The sequence below is a fragment of the Oncorhynchus gorbuscha genome, linkage group LG07 (genome assembly GCF_021184085.1).
Source record: "Oncorhynchus gorbuscha isolate QuinsamMale2020 ecotype Even-year linkage group LG07, OgorEven_v1.0, whole genome shotgun sequence".
Lineage (NCBI taxonomy): Eukaryota > Metazoa > Chordata > Actinopteri > Salmoniformes > Salmonidae > Oncorhynchus > Oncorhynchus gorbuscha.
Window position 1 is genome coordinate 46,554,263 of NC_060179.1, and position 20,677 is coordinate 46,574,939.

Below are 20,677 nucleotides of genomic sequence, written 5' to 3' on the forward strand. Positions count from 1 at the left end.
TCCCCCTCCCCCTCTCTCTCTCTCTCTCTCTCTCTCTCTCTCAATACTTCCTTCTATCTATCCTTCTCTATCTCCCTCTCTCTTGCTCTCTCTGTTTCTCTCTCCCTCTATCTTCTCTCTCCTTCCGTCTATCCCCTTTCCTTCTGTTCTGTCCCTCCCTTTCTCCATCATGCACTTCCCTCTATCCCCTTCACTACCTTTCTCCATCATGCACTTCCCTCTATCCCCTTTCCTACTGTTCTGTCCCTCCCTTTCTCCATCATGCACTTCCCTCTATCCCCTTTCCTTCTGTTCTGTCCCTCCCTTTCTCCATCATGCACTTCCCTCTATCCCCTTCACTACCTTTCTCCCTCCCTTTCCCCATCATGCACTTCCCTCTATCCCCTTTCCTACTGTTCTGTCCCTCCCTTTCTCCATCATGCACTTCCCTCTATCCCCTTCACTACCTTTCTCCCTCCCTTTCTCCATCATGCACTTCCCTCTATCCCCTTTCCTACTGTTCTGTCCCTCCCTTTCTCCATCATGCACTTCCCTCTATCCCCTTTCCTACTGTTCTGTCCCTCCCTTTCTCCATCATGCACTTCCCTCTGTCCCCTTCACTACCTTTCTCCACCCTCCCTCTATCACCTTCCTTTCTCTATCCTTCCTTCTTTGCCACCTATATCCCCCTCTGCCTTTTACTATCCCTATTTTCTTCTCTTTATCTTTCCTTCTTCCTTTCTCCATCCCCCTTCCCTCCCTCCTCTCTCTCTTCATAGGCCCAGCGTAAGCAACTCTGGGTGGCCCTGATAGAGAAGGCCCTTGCCAAGCTCCACGGCTCCTACTTTGCCCTGCAGGCAGGGCGCGCCATCGAGGGCCTGGCCACACTGACAGGGGCACCGTGCGACTCCCTCATGCTGCAGGTCAGCTCCACCAACCCCCGCGAGGAGCCCATCGACACGGACCTCATCTGGGCCAAGATGCTCAGTTCCAAGGAGGCCGGGTGAGTGGAATAGAGGAGATTTGTCTTTGGAGAAAGTCTCTGAAATGTATCATGATGTGCACAAATGGGACAAGGAAATAAGTAATTACTGCAGTGGCTCATGTGTCTGTGTACCCATATCCATACTCCCCCTCATGCAGAGAAAAATTATGCCGTTTTAAAGCAAATTTCCTGCAATTCTACACATTTTGCAATAGGATGGAGGCAAATTTTTGGATTATCAATGACACTACACATCCAAGTGTATCTGACCAAATTATGAAAGATAAGCATTGTACTGAGAGAAATTGATGATAAAAAGATTGTCAGGGCAGTTTTGTTAGATTTAGTCTGCTGGAACTTAGATCATAGACTTAGATCGTAGTCTGCTACTGGAAAAAACGTATGTATTATGGCTTTACACCCTCTGCTATTTTGTGAATAAAGAGTTACCTGTCTAACAGAACACATGGAGTGTTTTTTAATGGAAGCCTCTCCAACATAATCCAGGTAGAATCAGGAATACCCCAGGGCAGCTGTCTAGGCCCCTTACCTTTTTCAATCTTTACTAATGACATGCCACTGGCTTTGAGTAAAGCCAGTGTGTCTATGTGTGCAGATGACTCAACACTACACGTCAGCTTCTACAGCGACTGAAATGACTGCCATGGGTGGGAAAAAATAAGTTAGTCCTAAATATTTCCAAAACAAACTATGGCTCGGACACCCATGCACCACAGAAAATGTAGGTACAGACACGCATACGCACACGACTGCTAGAACACGCATTCTATACCCACGTACTTTGTAAAATTGTTGTGTGGTGGTATTATACATTTTGTATTGTAGATATATAGTGGTGTAATAATGTTATATAATGTACTGTTTTATATTTTGTTTTATATGTAATTTATATGTAATGTAAGTGCCTTAATGTGTTTGGACCCCAGGAAGAGTAACTGCTGCCTTGGCGACAGCTAATGGATCCCTAATAAATATGAATTAAAATACAATGGGCCCCATGCCGGTCGGTGTCTTATTGGTCCGCGTGCCTATAAAAGAGTTGCCCATCCCTGGTCTCGGTCAATATCAAATCATTCAATTGAAAAGACGTGAAGAGGCTTATTGAATGGGCCCTGATTAAGCTTACTCCTTGACTAACAAGCATGTTCAATGGAGAATACTTTTTTAGTCCAAGAGTAGGCTTACATCTGGGTCCACTTTGGCCCCAAGTTTAAGGTGATGGAAATGGACTCTAACTTATTCTGATGCGTCTCTATCTATGTCGTGTGTGTGGTGGGTAGGTTTCTGATGGGGGCATCGTGCGGAGGAGGGAACATGAAGGTGGATGATGTGGTGTATGAGTCGTTGGGCCTCCGCCCTCGCCATGCCTACTCTATCCTGGACGTACGGGACGTGCAGAGCTACAGGTGAGAGCTGATTGGGTTATTAGTGGGACAGGGTGTGGCTAATTGGTCACAAGTGATAAGGGGGTGGGGCTAATATGTTATTGTTGAAAAGGGCCATGTATCTTTCTTTTTCTGAAATCCCGTCATTGTTGTCCTTTTAGGTCTTTACCACGGTTAATTGTAAGAACCCTTTCAAACCCTGATATGAGTCCTTCCCAATTGCATTCATTTTATTTGCTTCAGCTAATGACATGCTCTCTCTCTCCCTCTCAGACTTCTGCGGTTGAGGAACCCGTGGGGTCGCTTCTCGTGGAACGGCAGCTGGTCAGACGAGTGGCCTGATTGGCCGCAGCTCCTCCGCCACGAGCTCATGGCCCACGGCAGCAGCGAGGGCGTCTTCTGGATGGAGTATGGAGACTTCATCAAGTAGGTCCCGTCTTAATGTGCCAATCACCCAAGGACCTAGGACAAGGTCAAGGTTGGGTGACTACGATGTTGGAGACCCATTGGGTGTGCTCTCACTAAAACCAACAAGTGCCATTAACCTCTTGCTCCTACCTGGCACGCAGGCGTCCCATCTAGAGCTCTGGAAATGCAAATGCGCTACGCTAAATGCTAATAGTATTAGTTAAAACTCAAACGTTCATTAAAATACACATGCAGGGTATTGAATTAAAGCTACACTCGTTGTGAATCCAGGCAACAAGTCAGATTTTTAAAATGCTTTTCGGCGAAAGCATGAGAAGCTATTATCTGGTAGCATGTAACACCCCAAAAGACCCGCAGGGGACGTAAACAAAATAATTAGCATAGTCGTCGCTACGCAAACCGCACAAATAAAATATAAAACATTCATTACCTTTGACCATCTTCTTTGTTGGCACTCCTAGATGTCCCATAATCACTATTGGGTCTTTTTTTCTATTAAATCGGTCCATATATAGCCTAGATATCGATCTATGAAGACTGTGTGATAAACGGAAGAAAATAGCATTTCATAACGTAACGTCATTTTTTTTTATTCAAAAAGTCGACGATAAACTTTCACAAAACACTTCGAAATACTTTTGTAATGCAACTTTAGGTATTAGTACACGTTAATAAGCGATAAAATTCATCAGGAGGCGATGTAACTTCTATAGCTTTCGGTCTCGAAAAGATGTCTGGAGAGAGCTCGACCAAAACATCCGGTCGGAGACCGGAGGGAATCGATTCCCTTGATTCAGTTTGACCAAGAATCAAAGCTGAATCAAATGACAAGACTCTAGACATCGTGTGGAAGCTGTAGGCACTGAAACCTCGGCCTCATGTAATTCGGTTCACTTTGAACAATTCCTGGAAGTGGAGCAAGGATATTTATTTCCATTTTCAGTGATCAGATTTTCTTGCACTTTTCGATGAAACGCACGTTCTGTTATAGTCACAGCCGTGATTTAACCAGTCTTATAAACGTCTGAGTGTTTTCTATCCACACATACTAATCATATGCATATACTATATTCCTGGCCTGAGTAGCAGGGCGCTGAAATGTTGCGCGATTTTTAACAGAATGTTCGAAAAAGTAGAGGGTCGACGGAAGAGGTTAACAAGAGTCAATTAGATGGTATTTCAGGTAATGGACTAATTGGTAGTTAATTAGCTGACTCAGCAGATAATCATTTGTGTGTAAGACTTAAACTAAGAGGCACTGACCTTTGCTAGCTTGTTGAGTAGCATGAGTTAAACTTAGTGCCTGGTAGTCCAATAAGTGAATGCTAGGCTGTGAATCAGACTCTGAGAGTGCATTGCAACAAGGATGCACCTCCCTTCCTGACTGTCAGCTTGTTTTCCTTTGTCAATTAAGTGAACGTTGCAAGGTAGGGTACAAGGCCCAATGCTCTGTGCAGTCTGTCTGTCTGCCTGTCTTTGTTAAATTCATCTTCTCCGTCAATTAAATGAGCAATGGAATCTAGAGTCTGTCTGCCGATATACTCTATCTGATAGAAGAGAGAGAGAACCCAGTAACTCTGCTCAGCATCCAGCAAGGTAAACAGTACTTGACAGACAAATAAATGGTAGACAAGCAAGGTGAAGTCCTCGCAGCATTTAACTCAATGAATCCCACCTGGCACAATTTGGACTTCTAACCCCTTTTAAAACACGTTGTACCATTGGATTCGTCTTTGTCTTCTGCATACGTTGGTACCAACCATTCGTCTGTGTGATTAACGGGAGCTGAGGTAGATAAGTGTTTGTGAGACGAGGGCGGATCCCAAAAGGCCCCAGGCTGGGTCTTTTTACAAAAATGTCTGTAGAGTCCGAATAATTTGAGCTAGAAACTATTACAAGCCTTATATGAAAAGCTGAGACTCTCACGAACACGCACATGTAACATGATGCTCACAAGCTACACAAAAGTCATTTGAAGGTAAAGGGTTCTTCAACATCGAAGATAATCGGAAATCCAGGGACATCAAATCAAATGTTATTGGTAACATGCACATATTTAGCGGATGTTATTGTGGGTGTAGCGAAATGCTTGTGTTCCTAGCTCCATAGACTATATAATACTGTAATAAACACACATTGTTTCTGTCACAAACACAACTCTGCACAGTTGTCACTGACTAGTTGGATATTCATTTCCCACTGAGCAAACAGTTTCTGTACTTACAAAATTCATATAAAATTCATTTTTTATCAGGGATTTGCTTTGTCAATAAAACTCATCATTGCAACGGTTCATGTCAAATTGTTTAGTGTTTTACTTGGCCCTGGTCATGAAAAGAAAATGATAAAACATTTAATTGTCTGGCTAAATATACAGTTGAAGTCAGAGGTTTACATACACCTTAGCCAAATACATTTAAACTCAGTTTTTCACAATTCCTGACATTTAATCCAAGTAAGAATTCCCTATATTTGGGATGGAGCGAGTGTTCGCATCGGCACTTCGCTCCCGCGGGTAGTATAACTTTTTCATTACATTTCATTACATTTCATTATATTTCATTATAGCACAACGGTTTGATTTGCCTAATCTTAGCAATTTCTTCTCAGCTAGCTACATAGCCGTCTTTGTATCAAAGATAATTGCGTAATTATCGTATTTCGCCGTCCTAACGTAGTCTTCACTAGCCAGCTAGCTAACGTCCACTGATTAGCTGCACTGGAGAAACTATTACACTCAACTGAACGACTTGATTAGTGTAGTGTTAGCTAGCTACATAGCTGTCTTTGCTGTCTTCGTATCTTCGTATCCAAGATAATTGTGTTGTTTAGGTTTAGAGTGTGTAGTCTTAGAGTGATTATCTTAATTTACCGAGGTTAGCTAGCCAGCTATTCGTCGTCCTTAACGTAGGAGACTCTGCTAGCTAGCCAACGCTAGCCAACGTCTTCTGAATAGAACTCAACAACCCGGTCGCATTCACAGGTAGTATCACATTTTCACTTCATTTCATTACAGTACAACGGTTTGATTTGTTTGATCGTAGCTAGCTACATAGCTAGCTACATAGCCGTCTTTGTATCAAAGATAATTGTGTAGTCTAGAGCGATTTTCTAGGTTAGCTAGCCAGCTATTGTCGTTCTTTTAACGCAACGTAACGTAAACAACACTGCTAGCTAGCCAGCTAGCCCCCGAATAGCAACACTGCAGAAACTATTACACTCAACGGAACGACTTGATTAGTGTAGTGTCAACAACGCACCCACTGCCAGCTAGCCTACTTCAGCAGTACTGTATCATTTTAATCATTTTAGTCAATAAGATTCTTGCTACGTAGCTTAACTTTCTGAACATTCGAGACGTGTAGTCCTCTTGTCATTCCAATCTCCTTTGCATTAGCATAGCCTCTTCTGTAGCCTGTCAACTATGTGTCTGCTTATCCCTGTTCTCTCCTCTCTGCACAGACCATACAAACGCTCCACACCGCGTGGCCGCGGCCACCCTAATCTGGTGGTCCCAGCGCGCACGACCCACGTGGAGTTCCAGGTCTCCGGTAGCCTCTGGAACTGCCAATCTGCAGTCAACAAGGCAGAGTTCATCTCAGCCTATGCCTCCCTAAAGTCCCTCGACTTCTTGGCACTGACGGAAACATGGATCACCACAGACAACACTGCTACTCCTACTGCTCTCTCTTCGTCCGCCCACGTGTTCTCGCACACCCCGAGAGCTTCTGGTCAGCGGGGTGGTGGCACCGGGATCCTCATCTCTCCCAAGTGGTCATTCTCTCTTTCTCCCCTTACCCATCTGTCTATCGCCTCCTTTGAATTCCATGCTGTCACAGTTACCAGCCCTTTCAAGCTTAACATCCTTATCATTTATCGCCCTCCAGGTTCCCTCGGAGAGTTCATCAATGAGCTTGATGCCTTGATAAGCTCCTTTCCTGAGGACGGCTCACCTCTCACAGTTCTGGGCGACTTTAACCTCCCCACGTCTACCTTTGACTCTTTCCTCTCTGCCTCCTTCTTTCCACTCCTCTCCTCTTTTGACCTCACCCTCTCACCTTCCCCCCCTACTCACAAGGCAGGCAATACGCTCGACCTCATCTTTACTAGATGCTGTTCTTCCACTAACCTCATTGCAACTCCCCTCCAAGTCTCCGACCACTACCTTGTATCCTTTTCCCTCTCGCTCTCATCTAACACCTCCCACACTGCCCCTACTCGGATGGTATCGCGCCGTCCCAACCTTCGCTCTCTCTCCCCCGCTACTCTCTCCTCTTCCATCCTATCATCTCTTCCCTCTGCTCAAACCTTCTCCAACCTATCTCCTGATTCTGCCTCCTCAACCCTCCTCTCCCTCTCTGCATCCTTTGACTCTCTATGTCCCCTATCCTCCAGGCCGGCTTGGTCCTCCCCTCCCGCTCCGTGGCTCAATGACTCATTGCGAGCTCACAGAACGGGGCTCCGGGCAGCCGAGCGGAAATGGAGGAAAACTCGCCTCCCTGCGGACCTGGCATCCTTTCACTCCCTCCTCTCTACATTTTCCTCCTCCGTCTCTGCTGCTAAAGCCACTTTCTACCACGCTAAATTCCAAGCATCTGCCTCTAACTCTAGGAAGCTCTTTGCCACCTTCTCCTCCCTCCTGAATCCTCCTCCCCCCCTCCTCCCTCTCTGCAGATGACTTCGTCAACCATTTTGAAAAGAAGGTTGACGACATCCGATCCTCGTTTGCTAAGTCAAACGACACCGCTGGTTCTGCTCACACTGCCCTACCCTGTGCTCTGACCTCTTTCTCCCTCTCTCTCCAGATGAAATCTCGCGTCTTGTGACGGCCGGCCGCCCAACAACCTGCCCGCTTGACCCTATCCCCTCCTCCCTTCTCCAGACCATTTCCGGAGACCTTCTCCCTTACCTCACCTCGCTCATCAACTCATCCCTGACCGCTGGCTACGTCCCTTCCGTCTTCAAGAGAGCGAGAGTTGCACCCCTTCTGAAAAAACCTACACTCGATCCCTCCGATGTCAACAATTACAGACCAGTATCCCTTCTTTCTTTTCTCTCCAAAACTCTTGAACGTGCCGTCCTTGGCCAGCTCTCCCGCTATCTCTCTCTGAATGACCTTCTTGATCCAAATCAGTCAGGTTTCAAGACTAGTCATTCAACTGAGACTGCTCTCCTCTGTATCACGGAGGCGCTCCGCACTGCTAAAGCTAACTCTCTCTCCTCTGCTCTCATCCTTCTAGATCTATCGGCTGCCTTCGATACTGTGAACCATCAGATCCTCCTCTCCACCCTCTCCGAGTTGGGCATCTCCGGCGCGGCCCACGCTTGGATTGCGTCCTACCTGACAGGTCGCTCCTACCAGGTGGCGTGGCGAGAATCTGTCTCCTCACCACGCGCTCTCACCACTGGTGTCCCCCAGGGCTCTGTTCTAGGCCCTCTCCTATTCTCGCTATACACCAAGTCACTTGGCTCTGTCATAACCTCACATGGTCTCTCCTATCATTGCTATGCAGACGACACACAACTAATCTCTCCTTTCCCCCTTCTGATGACCAGGTGGCGAATCGCATCTCTGCATGTCTGGCAGACATATCAGTGTGGATGACGGATCACCACCTCAAGCTGAACCTCGGCAAGACGGAGCTGCTCTTCCTCCCGGGGAAGGACTGCCCGTTCCATGATCTCGCCATCACGGTTGACAACTCCATTGTGTCCTCCTCCCAGAGCGCTAAGAACCTTGGCGTGATCCTGGACAACACCCTGTCGTTCTCAACCAACATCAAGGCGGTGGCCCGTTCCTGTAGGTTCATGCTCTACAACATCCGCAGAGTACGACCCTGCCTCACACAGGAAGCGGCGCAGGTCCTAATCCAGGCACTTGTCATCTCCCGTCTGGATTACTGCAACTCGCTGCTGGCTGGGCTCCCTGCCTGTGCCATTAAACCCCTTCAACTCATCCAGAACGCCGCAGCCCGTCTGGTGTTCAACCTTCCCAAGTTCATGGTGTTTGCCTACGGAGCTGTGAGGGAAACGGCACCTCAGTACCTCCAGGCTCTGATCAGGCCCTACACCCAAACAAGGGCACTGCGTTCATCCACCTCTGGCCTGCTCGCCTCCCTACCACTGAGGAAGTACAGCTCCCACTCAGCCCAGTCAAAACTGTTCGCTGCTCTGGCCCCCCCAATGGTGGAACAAACTCCCTCACGACGCCAGGACAGCGGAGTCAATCACCACCTTCCGGAGACACCTGAAACCCCACATCTTTAAGGAATACCTAGGATAGGATAAGTAATCCCTCTCACCCCCCCCCCCTTTAAGATTTAGATGCACTATTGTAAAGTGACTGTTCCACTGGAGTTCATAAGGTGAATGCACCAATTTGTAAGTCGCTCTGGATAAGAGCGTCTGCTAAATGACTTAAATGTAAATGTAAATGAATAATAGTAGAGAGAATGATTTATTTCAGCTTTTATTTCTTTCATCTCATTCCCATTCACGTTTGTTCATCCTGCTTGGCTGAGAAATCGACAGAAAAATACTAAAACTATAATGCATTAGCATAACGCAACTTTTTCTATTCATGAAAATCGCAAATGAAATGAAATAAATATATTGAAACACAAGCTTAGCCTTTTGTTAACAACACTGTCATCTCAGATATGCTTTTCAACCAAAGCTACACAAGCATTTGTGTAAGAGTATTGATAGCCTAGCATAGCATTAAGCCTAGCATTCAGCAGGCAACATTTTCACAAAAACAAGAAAAGCATTCAAATAAAATCATTTACCGTTGAGGAACTTCGGATGATTTCAATGACGAGACTCTCAGTTAGATAGCAAATGTTTTCCAAATAGATGATTTGTGTTGCCGAAATAGCTCCGTTTTGTTCATCACGTTTGGCTAAGAAAAAGATCGGAAAATGCAGTCACTACAACGCCAAACTTTTTTTCAAATTAGCTCCATAATATCGACAGAAACATGGCAAACGTTGTTTAGAATCAATCCTCAAGGTGTTTTTCACGTATCTATTCGATAATATATCAGTCGTGACAGTTGGTTTCTCATCAGAAGCAAACGGAAAAATACTGCAGCTGGAGATTACGCAATAATTGCAACGGAGGACACCAAGCGACCACCTGGTAGATGTAGTCTCTTATGGTCAATCTTCCAATGATATGCCTACAAATACGTCACAATGCTGTCGACACCTTCGGGAAGCGACAGAAAGCCTAAGCTCATTCGTGGCCCATTCACAGCCATATAAGGAGTCATTGGCATGAGGCGGTTTCAAAAAATTCGGCACTTCCTGATTGGATTTTTATCTGGGTTTCCCCTGTAACATCAGTTCTCTGGCACTCACAGGCAATATCTTTGCAGTTTTGGAAACGTCCAAGTGTTTTCTTTCCAAAGCTGTGAATTATATTGTCTGTGCACGTGCAGCATCTCCCCTCCACGACCCCACACATGACCCAAGTTCACAGACAAAATAAATATTTCTTGTTAACTAATGGAGAAGGCAATCAAAGGCTATATAGGTGCTGCAGATGACAGTCCCCCAGTTCTCTCTTTGCTGAAGACATGAGTGCACGTTTCAGTGTCCAACAGGTCATACATCAGACTTTTTCAGATGTCCAGGAGGAACAAGAGAACAATGATTTAGAAGAGGAGGAGGTATCTCTCCCTATTTTCCTCTTAGTCAGTCATCAGTCTGCTTTTCTTTTTTGTTTTCCCAGATGAAGTGAGGGATGAGAGGGAAGGAGGTGAAAGAGATTCAAATCTCTCCACGTGTGCCCTTGCGCTTCCTTTCAGCTTTGAAACCAGAGAGAGGGATAGACACACACCACCACCCCTCGTCTTACCAGACGTAGCTGTTTTGTCCTGCCGATGCACGAAAATCCAGCCAACTGTATATTATCCGTGTCGTCGTTCAGCCACAACTCAGTGAAACATAAGATACTACAGTTTTTAATGTCAGGTTGGTAGGATAGTCTCGAACAGAGATCGCCCAGTTTATTCTCCAGTGAATGCACGTTTGCCAATAGACGGATGGTAGACTCGGGTTACCCACGCGCCGATGAATTCTCACAAGGGACCCGGATCTACGCCCACTGTACCTCCGACTTTTCTTCATGCGAGTGACGGGGATTTGAGCCTGGTCCGGGAGAAACAGTATATCCTTTGCATCAGACTCATATTTGTCTCGGTTCTGAAATCTAGAAGCTATTTTGGGTCATAAGACACGGTAGCAGCAACATTATGTGCAAACTAAGTTACAAACAAAGCGGGGGGAAAACACAAAATAGCACAATTGGTTAGGAGTCAGCAAAACGTCAACCATCCCCTCTGGCGCCGTTAACAACAGCACAGTTGGTTAGGAGTCAGCAAAACGTCAGCCATCCCCTCTGGCGCCGTTAACAACAGCACAGTTGGTTAGGAGTCAGCAAAACGTCAGCCATCCCCTCTGGCGCCGTTAACAACAGCACAGTTGGTTAGGAGTCAGCAAAATGTCAACCATCCCCTCTGGCGCCGTTAACAACAGCACAGTTGGTTAGGAGTCAGCAAAACGTCAGCCATCCCTTCTGGCGCCGTTAACAACAGCGCAATTGGTTATGAGCCAGCAAAACGTCAGCCATCCCCTCTGGCGCCGTTAACAACAGCGCAATTGGTTATGAGCCAGCAAAACGTCAGCCATCCCCTCTGGCGCCGTTAACAACAGCGCAATTGGTTAGGAGTCAGCAAAACGTCAGCCATCCCCTCTGGCGCCGTTAACAACAGCGCAATTGGTTAGGAGTCAGCAAAACGTCAGCCATCCCCTCTGGCGCCGTTAACAACAGCTCAATTGGTTAGGAGCCAGCAAAACGGCAGCCATCCCCTCTGGCGCCGTTAACAACAGCACAATTGGCTGTTGACGAGTGTGTGCATAAGGTCGTAAGATCACATCCTGGTCAGGATTGAATTGACTCTGTTACACAGTTAGAGATTCTAATCCTGTCTAACAGTGTATTTTCTTGTTTCCCACAGGTACTTTGACTCAGTTGACATCTGTAAGATCCATTCGGATTGGCAGGAGGTGCGGTTGCAGGGCTGTTTCCCCAGCAGAGCCTTTGGTCCTGTTACGGTCACTGCCCTGACCGTGCTGGAGAGGACCGCGCTGGAGTTTGCCCTCTTCCAGGAGGGCAGCAGGTACTCTCGCTCTCTCTTTCTCTACTCTCTCTCTCTCTTTCACAACAGGCACCTGTTGGAATGAAAAATACATATTTTAAACTTCTGAATTTCTACTTCCCTCCATCCTCTAGGCGGTCGGACACAGCAGACAGCCACCTGTTGGACCTGTGTATCATGGTGTTCAGAGCATCGTTTGGCAGTGGCAACAAGTTGACCCTGGGCCGGCTGCTGGCCCACAGCAAGCGGGCCGTTAAGAAGTTTGTGGGCTGTGAAGTGATGCTGGAGCCGGGCGAGTACGCCATGGTGTGCTGCGCCTTTAACCACTGGCAGATGCATATCAGCGGAGTGGGGCTGCCCACACCAGGTACACACACACGAACACACATACATACAGTATAGTCCTCTACAGATTAGCATGAATGGATGGTGGAGGAGTACTGCCCACACAAGCTAACGCACACACACACGCAAGTTTGTGTTCTCGTATACATTTCCATTTTCACATACACAAACATTGACACACACATATTCAAAAACAACATAGACGTTCTGAACCGGTAAAGCATTCAATAGGGAGAATATGCCCATGGACTGATTCATCTATCATAGACTCCCAAGGACCATGTCATAAACTAGCTATGTTGTCCATTCCATAAGTACTAATGCTTACACCTGTAGTTAACCTGCTAGCTTGTGGATTAAACCTAGCCAATCACAATGGAAACAAAATGGAATCTTCCCTTTTTTCCTTTAGTGTCGAGCCCCACGAGTGCACGGCGTCCCACGCAAGACTTCCCAGGGTACATTCTGGCCATCTACAGCTCCCGTCAGGTGATGGTGGAGCAGGTGGAGGCTACCGCTACCACGCTGGCCGACGCCATCATCCTACTGACCGAGAACAAGGGAGAGAGACACGAGGTGAGGAGGGAGTAGCATACACCACGTACACTTACTCTGTAACAGACACACACTCTCACTCGCACAGCGACGGCAAAGAGCATTTCACTACTGGAGACGAAACACATCCAGTTATAGCAATCAGAAACTGGCATTACCTAAACATAATAGGAGGATTGAATAGAGAGAGACTGTGTCACAGACATATGTGTAACTCCAATGGAATCGTATGCATGTACTATTTACAATGTATTTGTGTCCGTCTGTTTGTTACTGTCTGTATCTTTGTTTCTGTCTGTGTGTTTTTTTGTGTGTCTGCCTCTGTGTTCCTGTGTCTGTCTCTCTGTCTCTGCAGGGTCGCGAGGGCATGACATGCTACTACCTGACCCACGGCTGGGCGGGGCTGATAGTGGTGGTGGAGAACCGCCACCCCAAGTACTACCTCCACGTGTCATGTGACTGTACAGACAGCTTCAATGTAGTGTCCACCCGCGGCAGCCTCAAGACCATCGACAGTGTACCGCCTCTACACAGGTACTACTGTACACCAAACAGTACATTGTTTATATAGGCATTTTTAGAATGTAAGCTTACACAGGTCCTAATATGCAGAGGTGGGACCAAGTCACAAGGTCCAAGTCTCAAGTCACAAGGTCCAAGTCTCAAGTCACAAGGTCCAAGTCTCAAGTCACACGGTCAAAGTCTCAAGTCACAAATCTCAAGTCGAGTCCCAAGCACAACCGGTCGAGTCTCAAGTCACAAGGTCCAAGTCTCAAGTCGAGTTCCAAGCACAACCGGTCGAGTCTCAAGTCAAGTCTCTACAACATCCGCAGAGTACGACCCTGCCTCACACAGGAAGCGGCGCAGGTCCTAATCCAGGCACTTGTCATCTCCCGTCTGGACTACTGCAACTCGCTGTTGGCTGGGCTCCCTGCCTGTGCCATTAAACCCCTTCAACTCATCCAGAACGCCGCAGCCCGTCTGGTGTTCAACCTTCCCAAGTTCTCTCACGTCACCCCGCTCCTCCGTTCTCTCCACTGGCTTCCAGTTGAAGCTCGCATCCGCTACAAGACCATGGTGCTTGCCTACGGAGCTGTGAGGGGAACGGCACCTCAGTACCTCCAGGCTCTGATCAGGCCCTACACCCAAACAAGGGCACTGCGTTCATCCACCTCTGGCCTGCTCGCCTCCCTACCACTGAGGAAGTACAGCTCCCGCTCAGCCCAGTCAAAACTGTTCGCTGCTCTGGCCCCCCAATGGTGGAACAAACTCCCTCACGACGCCAGGACAGCGGAGTCAATCACCACCTTCCGGAGACACCTGAAACCCCACCTCTTTAAGCAATACCTAGGATAGGATAAGTATTCCCTCTCCCCCCCCCTTTAAGATTTAGATGCACTATTGTAAAGTGACTGTTCCACTGGATGTCATAAGGTGAATGCACCAATTTGTAAGTCGCTCTGGATAAGAGCGTCTGCTAAATGACTTTTTTTTTCTTCAAATCAAATCAAATTTTATTTGTCACATACACATGGTTAGCAGATGTTAATGCGAGTGTAGCGAAATGCTTGTGCTTCTAGTTCCGACAATGCAGTGATAACCAACAAGTAATCTAACTAACAATTCCAAAACTACTGTCTTATACACAGTGTAAGGGGATAAGGAACATGTACATAAGGATATATGAATGAGTGATGGTACAGAGCAGCATACAGTAGATGGTATCGAGTACAGTATATACATATGAGATGAGTGTGTAGACAAAGTAAACAAAGTGGCATAGTTAAAGTGGCTAGTGATACATGTGTTACATAAGGATGCAGTCGATGATGTAGAGTACAGTATATACATATGCATATGAGATGAATAATGTAGGGTAAGTAACATTATATAAGGTAGCATTGTTTAAAGTGGCTAGTGATATATTTACATCATTTCCCATTATTAAAATGGCTGGAGTTGGGTCAGTGTCAATGACAGTGTGTTGGCAGCAGCCACTCAGTGTTAGTGGTGGCTGTTTAACAGTCTGATGGCCTTGAGATAGAAGCTGTTTTTCAGTCTCTCGGTCCCAGCTTTGATGCACCTGTACTGACCTCGCCTTCTGGATGATAGCGGGGTGAACAGGCAGTGGTTCGGGTGGTTGATGTCCTTGATGATCTTTATGGCCTTCCTGTAACAACGGGTGGTGTAGGTGTCCTGGAGGGCAGGTAGTTTGCCCCCGGTGATGCGTTGTGCAGTCCTCACTACCCTCTGGAGAGCCTTACGGTTGAGGGCGGAGCAGTTGCCGTACCAGGCGGTGATACAGCCCGCCAGGATGCTCTCGATTGTGCATCTGTAGAAGTTTGTGAGTGCTTTTGGTGACAAGCCGAATTTCTTCAGCCTCCTGAGGTTGAATAGGCGCTGCTGCGCCTTCTTCACGACGCTGTCAGTGTGAGTGGACCAATTCAGTTTGTCTGTGATGTGTATGCCGAGGAACTTAAAACTAGCTACCCTCTCCACTACTGTTCCGTCGATGTGGATAGGGGGGTGTTCCCTCTGCTGTTTCCTGAAGTCCACAATCATCTCCTTAGTTTTGTTGACGTTGAGTGTGAGGTTATTTTCCTGACACCACACTCCGAGGGCCCTCACCTCCTCCCTGTAGGCCGTCTCGTCATTGTTGGTAATCAAGCCTACCACTGTTGTGTCGTCCGCAAACTTGATGATTGAGTTGGAGGCGTGCGTGGCCACGCAGTCGTGGGTGAACAGGGAGTACAGGAGAGGGCTCAGAACGCACCCTTGTGGGGCCCCCGTGTTGAGGATCAGCGGGGAGGAGATGTTGTTGCCTACCCTCACCACCTGGGGGCGGCCCGTCAGGAAGTCCAGTACCCAGTTGCACAGGGCGGGGTCGAGACCCAGGGTCTCGAGCTTGATGACGAGCTTGGAGGGTACTATGGTGTTGAATGCTGAGCTGTAGTCGATGAACAGCATTCTCACATAGGTATTCCTCTTGTCCAGGTGGGTTAGGGCAGTGTGCAGTGTGGTTGAGATTGCATCGTCTGTGGACCTATTTGGGCGGTAAGCAAATTGGAGTGGGTCTAGGGTGTCAGGTAGGGTGGAGGTGATATGGTCCTTGACTAGTCTCTCAAAGCACTTCATGATGACGGAAGTGAGTGCTACGGGGCGGTAGTCGTTTAGCTCAGTTACCTTAGCTTTCTTGGGAACAGGAACAATGGTGGCCCTCTTGAAGCATGTGGGAACAGCAGACTGGTATAGGGATTGATTGAATATGTCCGTAAACACACCGGCCAGCTGGTCTGCGCATGCTCTGAGGGCGCGGCTGGGGATGCCGTCTGGGCCTGCAGCCTTGCGAGGGTTAACACGTTTAATGTAAATGTAATGTAAATGTAAGTCCAAGTCGTGCATTCTCAGGTCGAGTCACAAGTTTTTTCAAGTCAAGTTAAAAAACTATAGGCTAGAGGAAATGACCTATTCAACTACAACTCTTTGTCTATGTATTGAGGCTACCAGACAGCCCTTTTCATTATTTTGTCTACAACACATTTTGATTATATAATAATACATTTTAACAACAAATCCAAAATGCAAGCATCATAAGTAAATGATAGTTTTCAAGCAATTTTGACCTACCAAAAGATCAGTAGGCCTGGGTTAGGGTTTTGCCCCATTGCTGGTGAACCAGCAAAGTAAACGGTTCATATAGTTGACCACCAAACAGTTTTTGGAGCAGCATATTCACATGTACACAGGGTGAGCACGCGCATGCAATCGCTGCCCAAATCTAACAGCCATAAACGGTAAAGCATTTTCAAAACGCAAGATACAGAAAAAATAAACAGCGTTTTAGACCTGGATTTTGAGCTGAAAGTCATTCATGTTAGCAGTCAATATCAACTAGGGATATTATGTCACATTGTCACTTTGGAGTTCAGAGCTAGCAGGATCATATGGCCTACCTGTGGGCCTATGCAGCAGATGTTGCAGGATCATATGGCCTACCTGTGGGCCGATGCAGCGGAGGTAGCAGGATCATATGGCCTCACTGTGGGCCGATGCAGCGGAGGTTGCAGGATCATATGGCCTCCCTGTGGGCCGATGCAACGGAGGTAGCAGGATCATATGGCCTCCCTGTGGGCCTATGCAGCGGAGGTAGCAGGATCATATGGCCTACCTGTGGGCCGATGCAGCGGAGGTAGCAGGATCATATGGCCTACCTGTGGGCCGATGCAGCGGAGGTAGCAGGATCATATGGCCTACCTGTGGGCCGATGCAGCGGAGGTTGCAGGATCATATGGCCTACCTGTGGGCCAATGCAGCGGAGGTTGCAGGATCATATGGCCTACCTGTGGGCCTATGCAGCGGAGGTAGCAGGATCATATGGCCTCCCTGTGGGCCGATGCAGCGGAGGTTGCAGGATCATATGGCCTCCCTGTGGGCCGATGCAGCGGAGGTTGCAGGATCATATGGCCTCCCTGTGGGCCTATGCAGCGGAGGTTGCAGGATCATATGGCCTCCCTGTGGGCCTATGCAGCGGAGGTTGCAGGATCATATGGCCTCCCTGTGGGCCTATGCAGCGGAGGTAGCAGGATCATATGGCCTCCCTGTGGGCCTATGCAGCGGAGGTAGCAGGATCATATGGCCTCCATGTGGGCCTATGCAGCGGAGGTTGCAGGATCATATGGCCTCCCTGTGGGCCTATGCAGCGGAGGTAGCAGGATCATATGGCCTCACTGTGGGCCGATGCAGCGGAGGTAGCAGGATCATATGGCCTCCCTGTGGGCCGATGCAGCGGAGGTTGCAGGATCATATGGCCTCCCTGTGGGCCTATGCAGCGGAGGTAGCAGGATCATATGGCCTCCCTGTGGGCCGATGCAGCGGAGGTAGCAGGATCATATGGCCTACCTGTGGGCCGATGCAGCGGAGGTAGCAGGATCATATGGCCTACCTGTGGGCCGATGCAGCGGAGGTAGCAGGATCATATGGCCTACCTGTGGGCCGATGCAGCGGAGGTTGCAGGATCAGATGGAAAGCATGATCTGTAGCCTTTTTCCTCCTCACACAAATAATGTTTTAGCCAGATTGTTACATGTTCATCCCATAAGTATTGAAGGTTGTTACAGCCATCTTTAGACATATAGCCAGTACCACCACTGAAGTATATCATTTTAACTCACCTAAACTAGGCCTATCTGAAATATGAAAAGGATCAATGAAATTGGAAGCGGCCCCTGAACATGCGTGCACCAGTTTTCGTACAAAAGTTGGCATTTATAAAAAACGAACTTGACGTGAGAATGTGCTTATCCTCCCGCAAATTTTAGACCATGTGTACACAGTTTCTAGTGGTTGAAGTATTGCATTGCAAGAAGGCAAAAAAAGTGTAATTGTGTAAATGGGGAATATATGATGACACTCTTATTCATAACAAAAGAACAGGTAGGCCAAGCTGCATTACAAGATTCAATCACCTGTCATTATTGAGAAAAGCAAATCGATTTATCTTTGCATTCTAAAATCATTTGAAATATCCATATATTTCCTACTATTTATTTCATTTCCATGATCATTGCAGGTTAAAATCCTCACCTTTTCGGACTGTGATGGTTTCATACGCTACTCGCAAAATAGCCTATAGGCCTACAACAAGTTAGGATAGGTTACCATTCGTCCCACTACACAGTAGTAAATAGATAGCCTATAGGCCTACAACAGGTTAGGATAGGTTACCATTCGTCCCATCTCCCATTCGTCCCATTTCACAGTAGTAAATAGATAGCCTATAGGCCTACAACAGGTTAGGATATGTTACCATTCGTCCCATCTCCCATTCGTCCCATTTCACAGTAGTAAATAGATAGCATATAGGCCTACAACAAAGAACTGGACCTCCTAAATATGAGTAGGCTATAGTTTTCTACATTGCCTAGAAATACATATTTAGAATCCATACTTAGATACCACCTCACTGTTCACGGAATGATTAAAGTTTTCTGACAATGTTCTCTCCCGGTCATATTCTCCACTATTCATATACCTCGTCTTTCTGTTGAAGACGGTCATGTTTCCTGACAGTGTTTCCTGACTGTGTCTCCCCCTGCAGGCAGGTGCTGGTAGTGCTATCCCAGTTGGAGGGCAACGCAGGCTTCTCCATCACCCACCGGCTGGCCCACCGCAAGGCCGCTCAGGCCTCCCTAGGGGACTGGACCCCCACCAAGGCCACGCACAGCCCCCAGCTCACCGCCGACATTGACGGGCTGCACCGGCCACGGCCCCTATGACCACGGCCCCCCCCTCTCACACACACATACACAAGCTAATGACACACGTGTACGTGAACACACATGTGCGGAAAGAGGGGGCTGTATCAAGTTGGAATACACACAAAACATTTGGAGAGAGGGTGTAATTGTGGAGGCATGCGTGGGGAGGATGGCTGGACAGAGTACATGTGGTTTTCCTCCTCCACTTTTTCCTCTAATTCCTCGATCCCTGAAGGATGAGGACTCAACCCTGCCAAACACACCTGGATCCAGTTGGGAATTAGGAGAAGAGGGTGGATTGATGTGCCTTTTTGGATGTGGTGGGGGATGAGGGACACCTCCCAAGTTAAATCAGCATTTCTGGGTGACTAGAGTTGTCCTGAGCCTGAGATCCTCCAACCAACAATGAAGAATTATATATCTAGCCTTGTCAACTACAACGCTGTACTGTATGTCTGATTATGGACCAGTTACAACTGAAGTCGGAAGTTTACATACACCTTAGCCAAATACATTTCAACTCAGTTTTTCACAATTCCTGACATTTAATCCTAGTAAGAATTCCCTGTCTTAGGTCAGTTAGGATCACCACTTTATTTTAAGAATGTGAAATGTCAGAATGATAGTAGAGAGAATGATTTATTTCAGCTTTTATTTCAAATTCCCAGTGGGTCAGAAGTTTAAAAACATTCCATTAGTATTTGGTAGCATTGCCTTTAAATTGTTTAACTTGGGTCAAATGTTTTGTGTAGCATTCCACGAGCTTCTCATAATAAGTTGACAGAAATGGTGTAACTGAGTCAGGTTTGTAGGCCTCCTTGCTCGCACACGCTTTTTCAGTTCTGCCCTTAAATGTTCTAAAGGATTGAGGTCAGGGCTTTGTGATGGCCACTCCAATAGCTTGAATTTGTCATCCTTAAGCCATTTTGCCACAACTTTGGAAGTATGTTTGGGGTCATTGTCCATTTGGAAGACCCATTTGCGACCAAGCTTTAACTTCCTGACTGATGTCTTGAGATGTTGCTTCAATATATCCACACAATTTCCCTTCCTCATGTAGCCATCTATTTTGTGAAGTGCACCACTCCCTCCTGCAGCAAAGCACCCCCACAACATGATGCTGCAACCCCCTTGCTTCACACGTTTGGGATGGTGTTCTTCGGCTTGCAAGACTCCCCCTTTTTCCTCCAAACATAACGATGGTCATTATGGCCAAACAGTTCTATTTTTGTTTCATCAGACCAGAGGACATTTTTCCTAAAAGTTGCAAACCGTAGTGTGGCTTTTTTATGGTGGTTTTGGAGCAGTGGCTTCTTCCTTCCTGAGCGTTCTTCCATGCTATGTCGATATAGGACTCATTTTACTGTGGATATAGATACCTTTGTACCTGTTTCCTCCAGCATCTTCACAAGGTCCTTTGCTGTTGTTCAGGGATTGATTTGCCCTTTTCGCACCAAAGTACGTTCATCTCTAGGAGACAGAACGCGTCTCCTTCCTGACGGCTGCGTGGTCCCATAGTGTTTATACTTGCATACTATAGTTTGTACAGATGAATGTG

General features: G+C 47.1%; 1 protein-coding gene across 1 annotated transcript in view; it reads left to right on the forward strand.

Moving 5' to 3' along the window:
- The window catches only part of LOC124039228 (calpain-15-like), a 93,586-nt gene extending 73,907 nt beyond the window's left edge, over positions 1-19,679 (forward strand). Inside the window, 8 exon segments of the mRNA XM_046355131.1 lie at positions 759-982; positions 2,266-2,391; positions 2,644-2,796; positions 11,822-11,983; positions 12,097-12,329; positions 12,720-12,883; positions 13,218-13,396; positions 18,960-19,679. Of these exon segments, the coding sequence (XP_046211087.1) occupies positions 759-982; positions 2,266-2,391; positions 2,644-2,796; positions 11,822-11,983; positions 12,097-12,329; positions 12,720-12,883; positions 13,218-13,396; positions 18,960-19,137 (1,419 nt within the window). The 3' untranslated portion in view covers positions 19,138-19,679.
- The last annotated feature ends 998 nt before the right edge of the window (positions 19,680-20,677 follow it).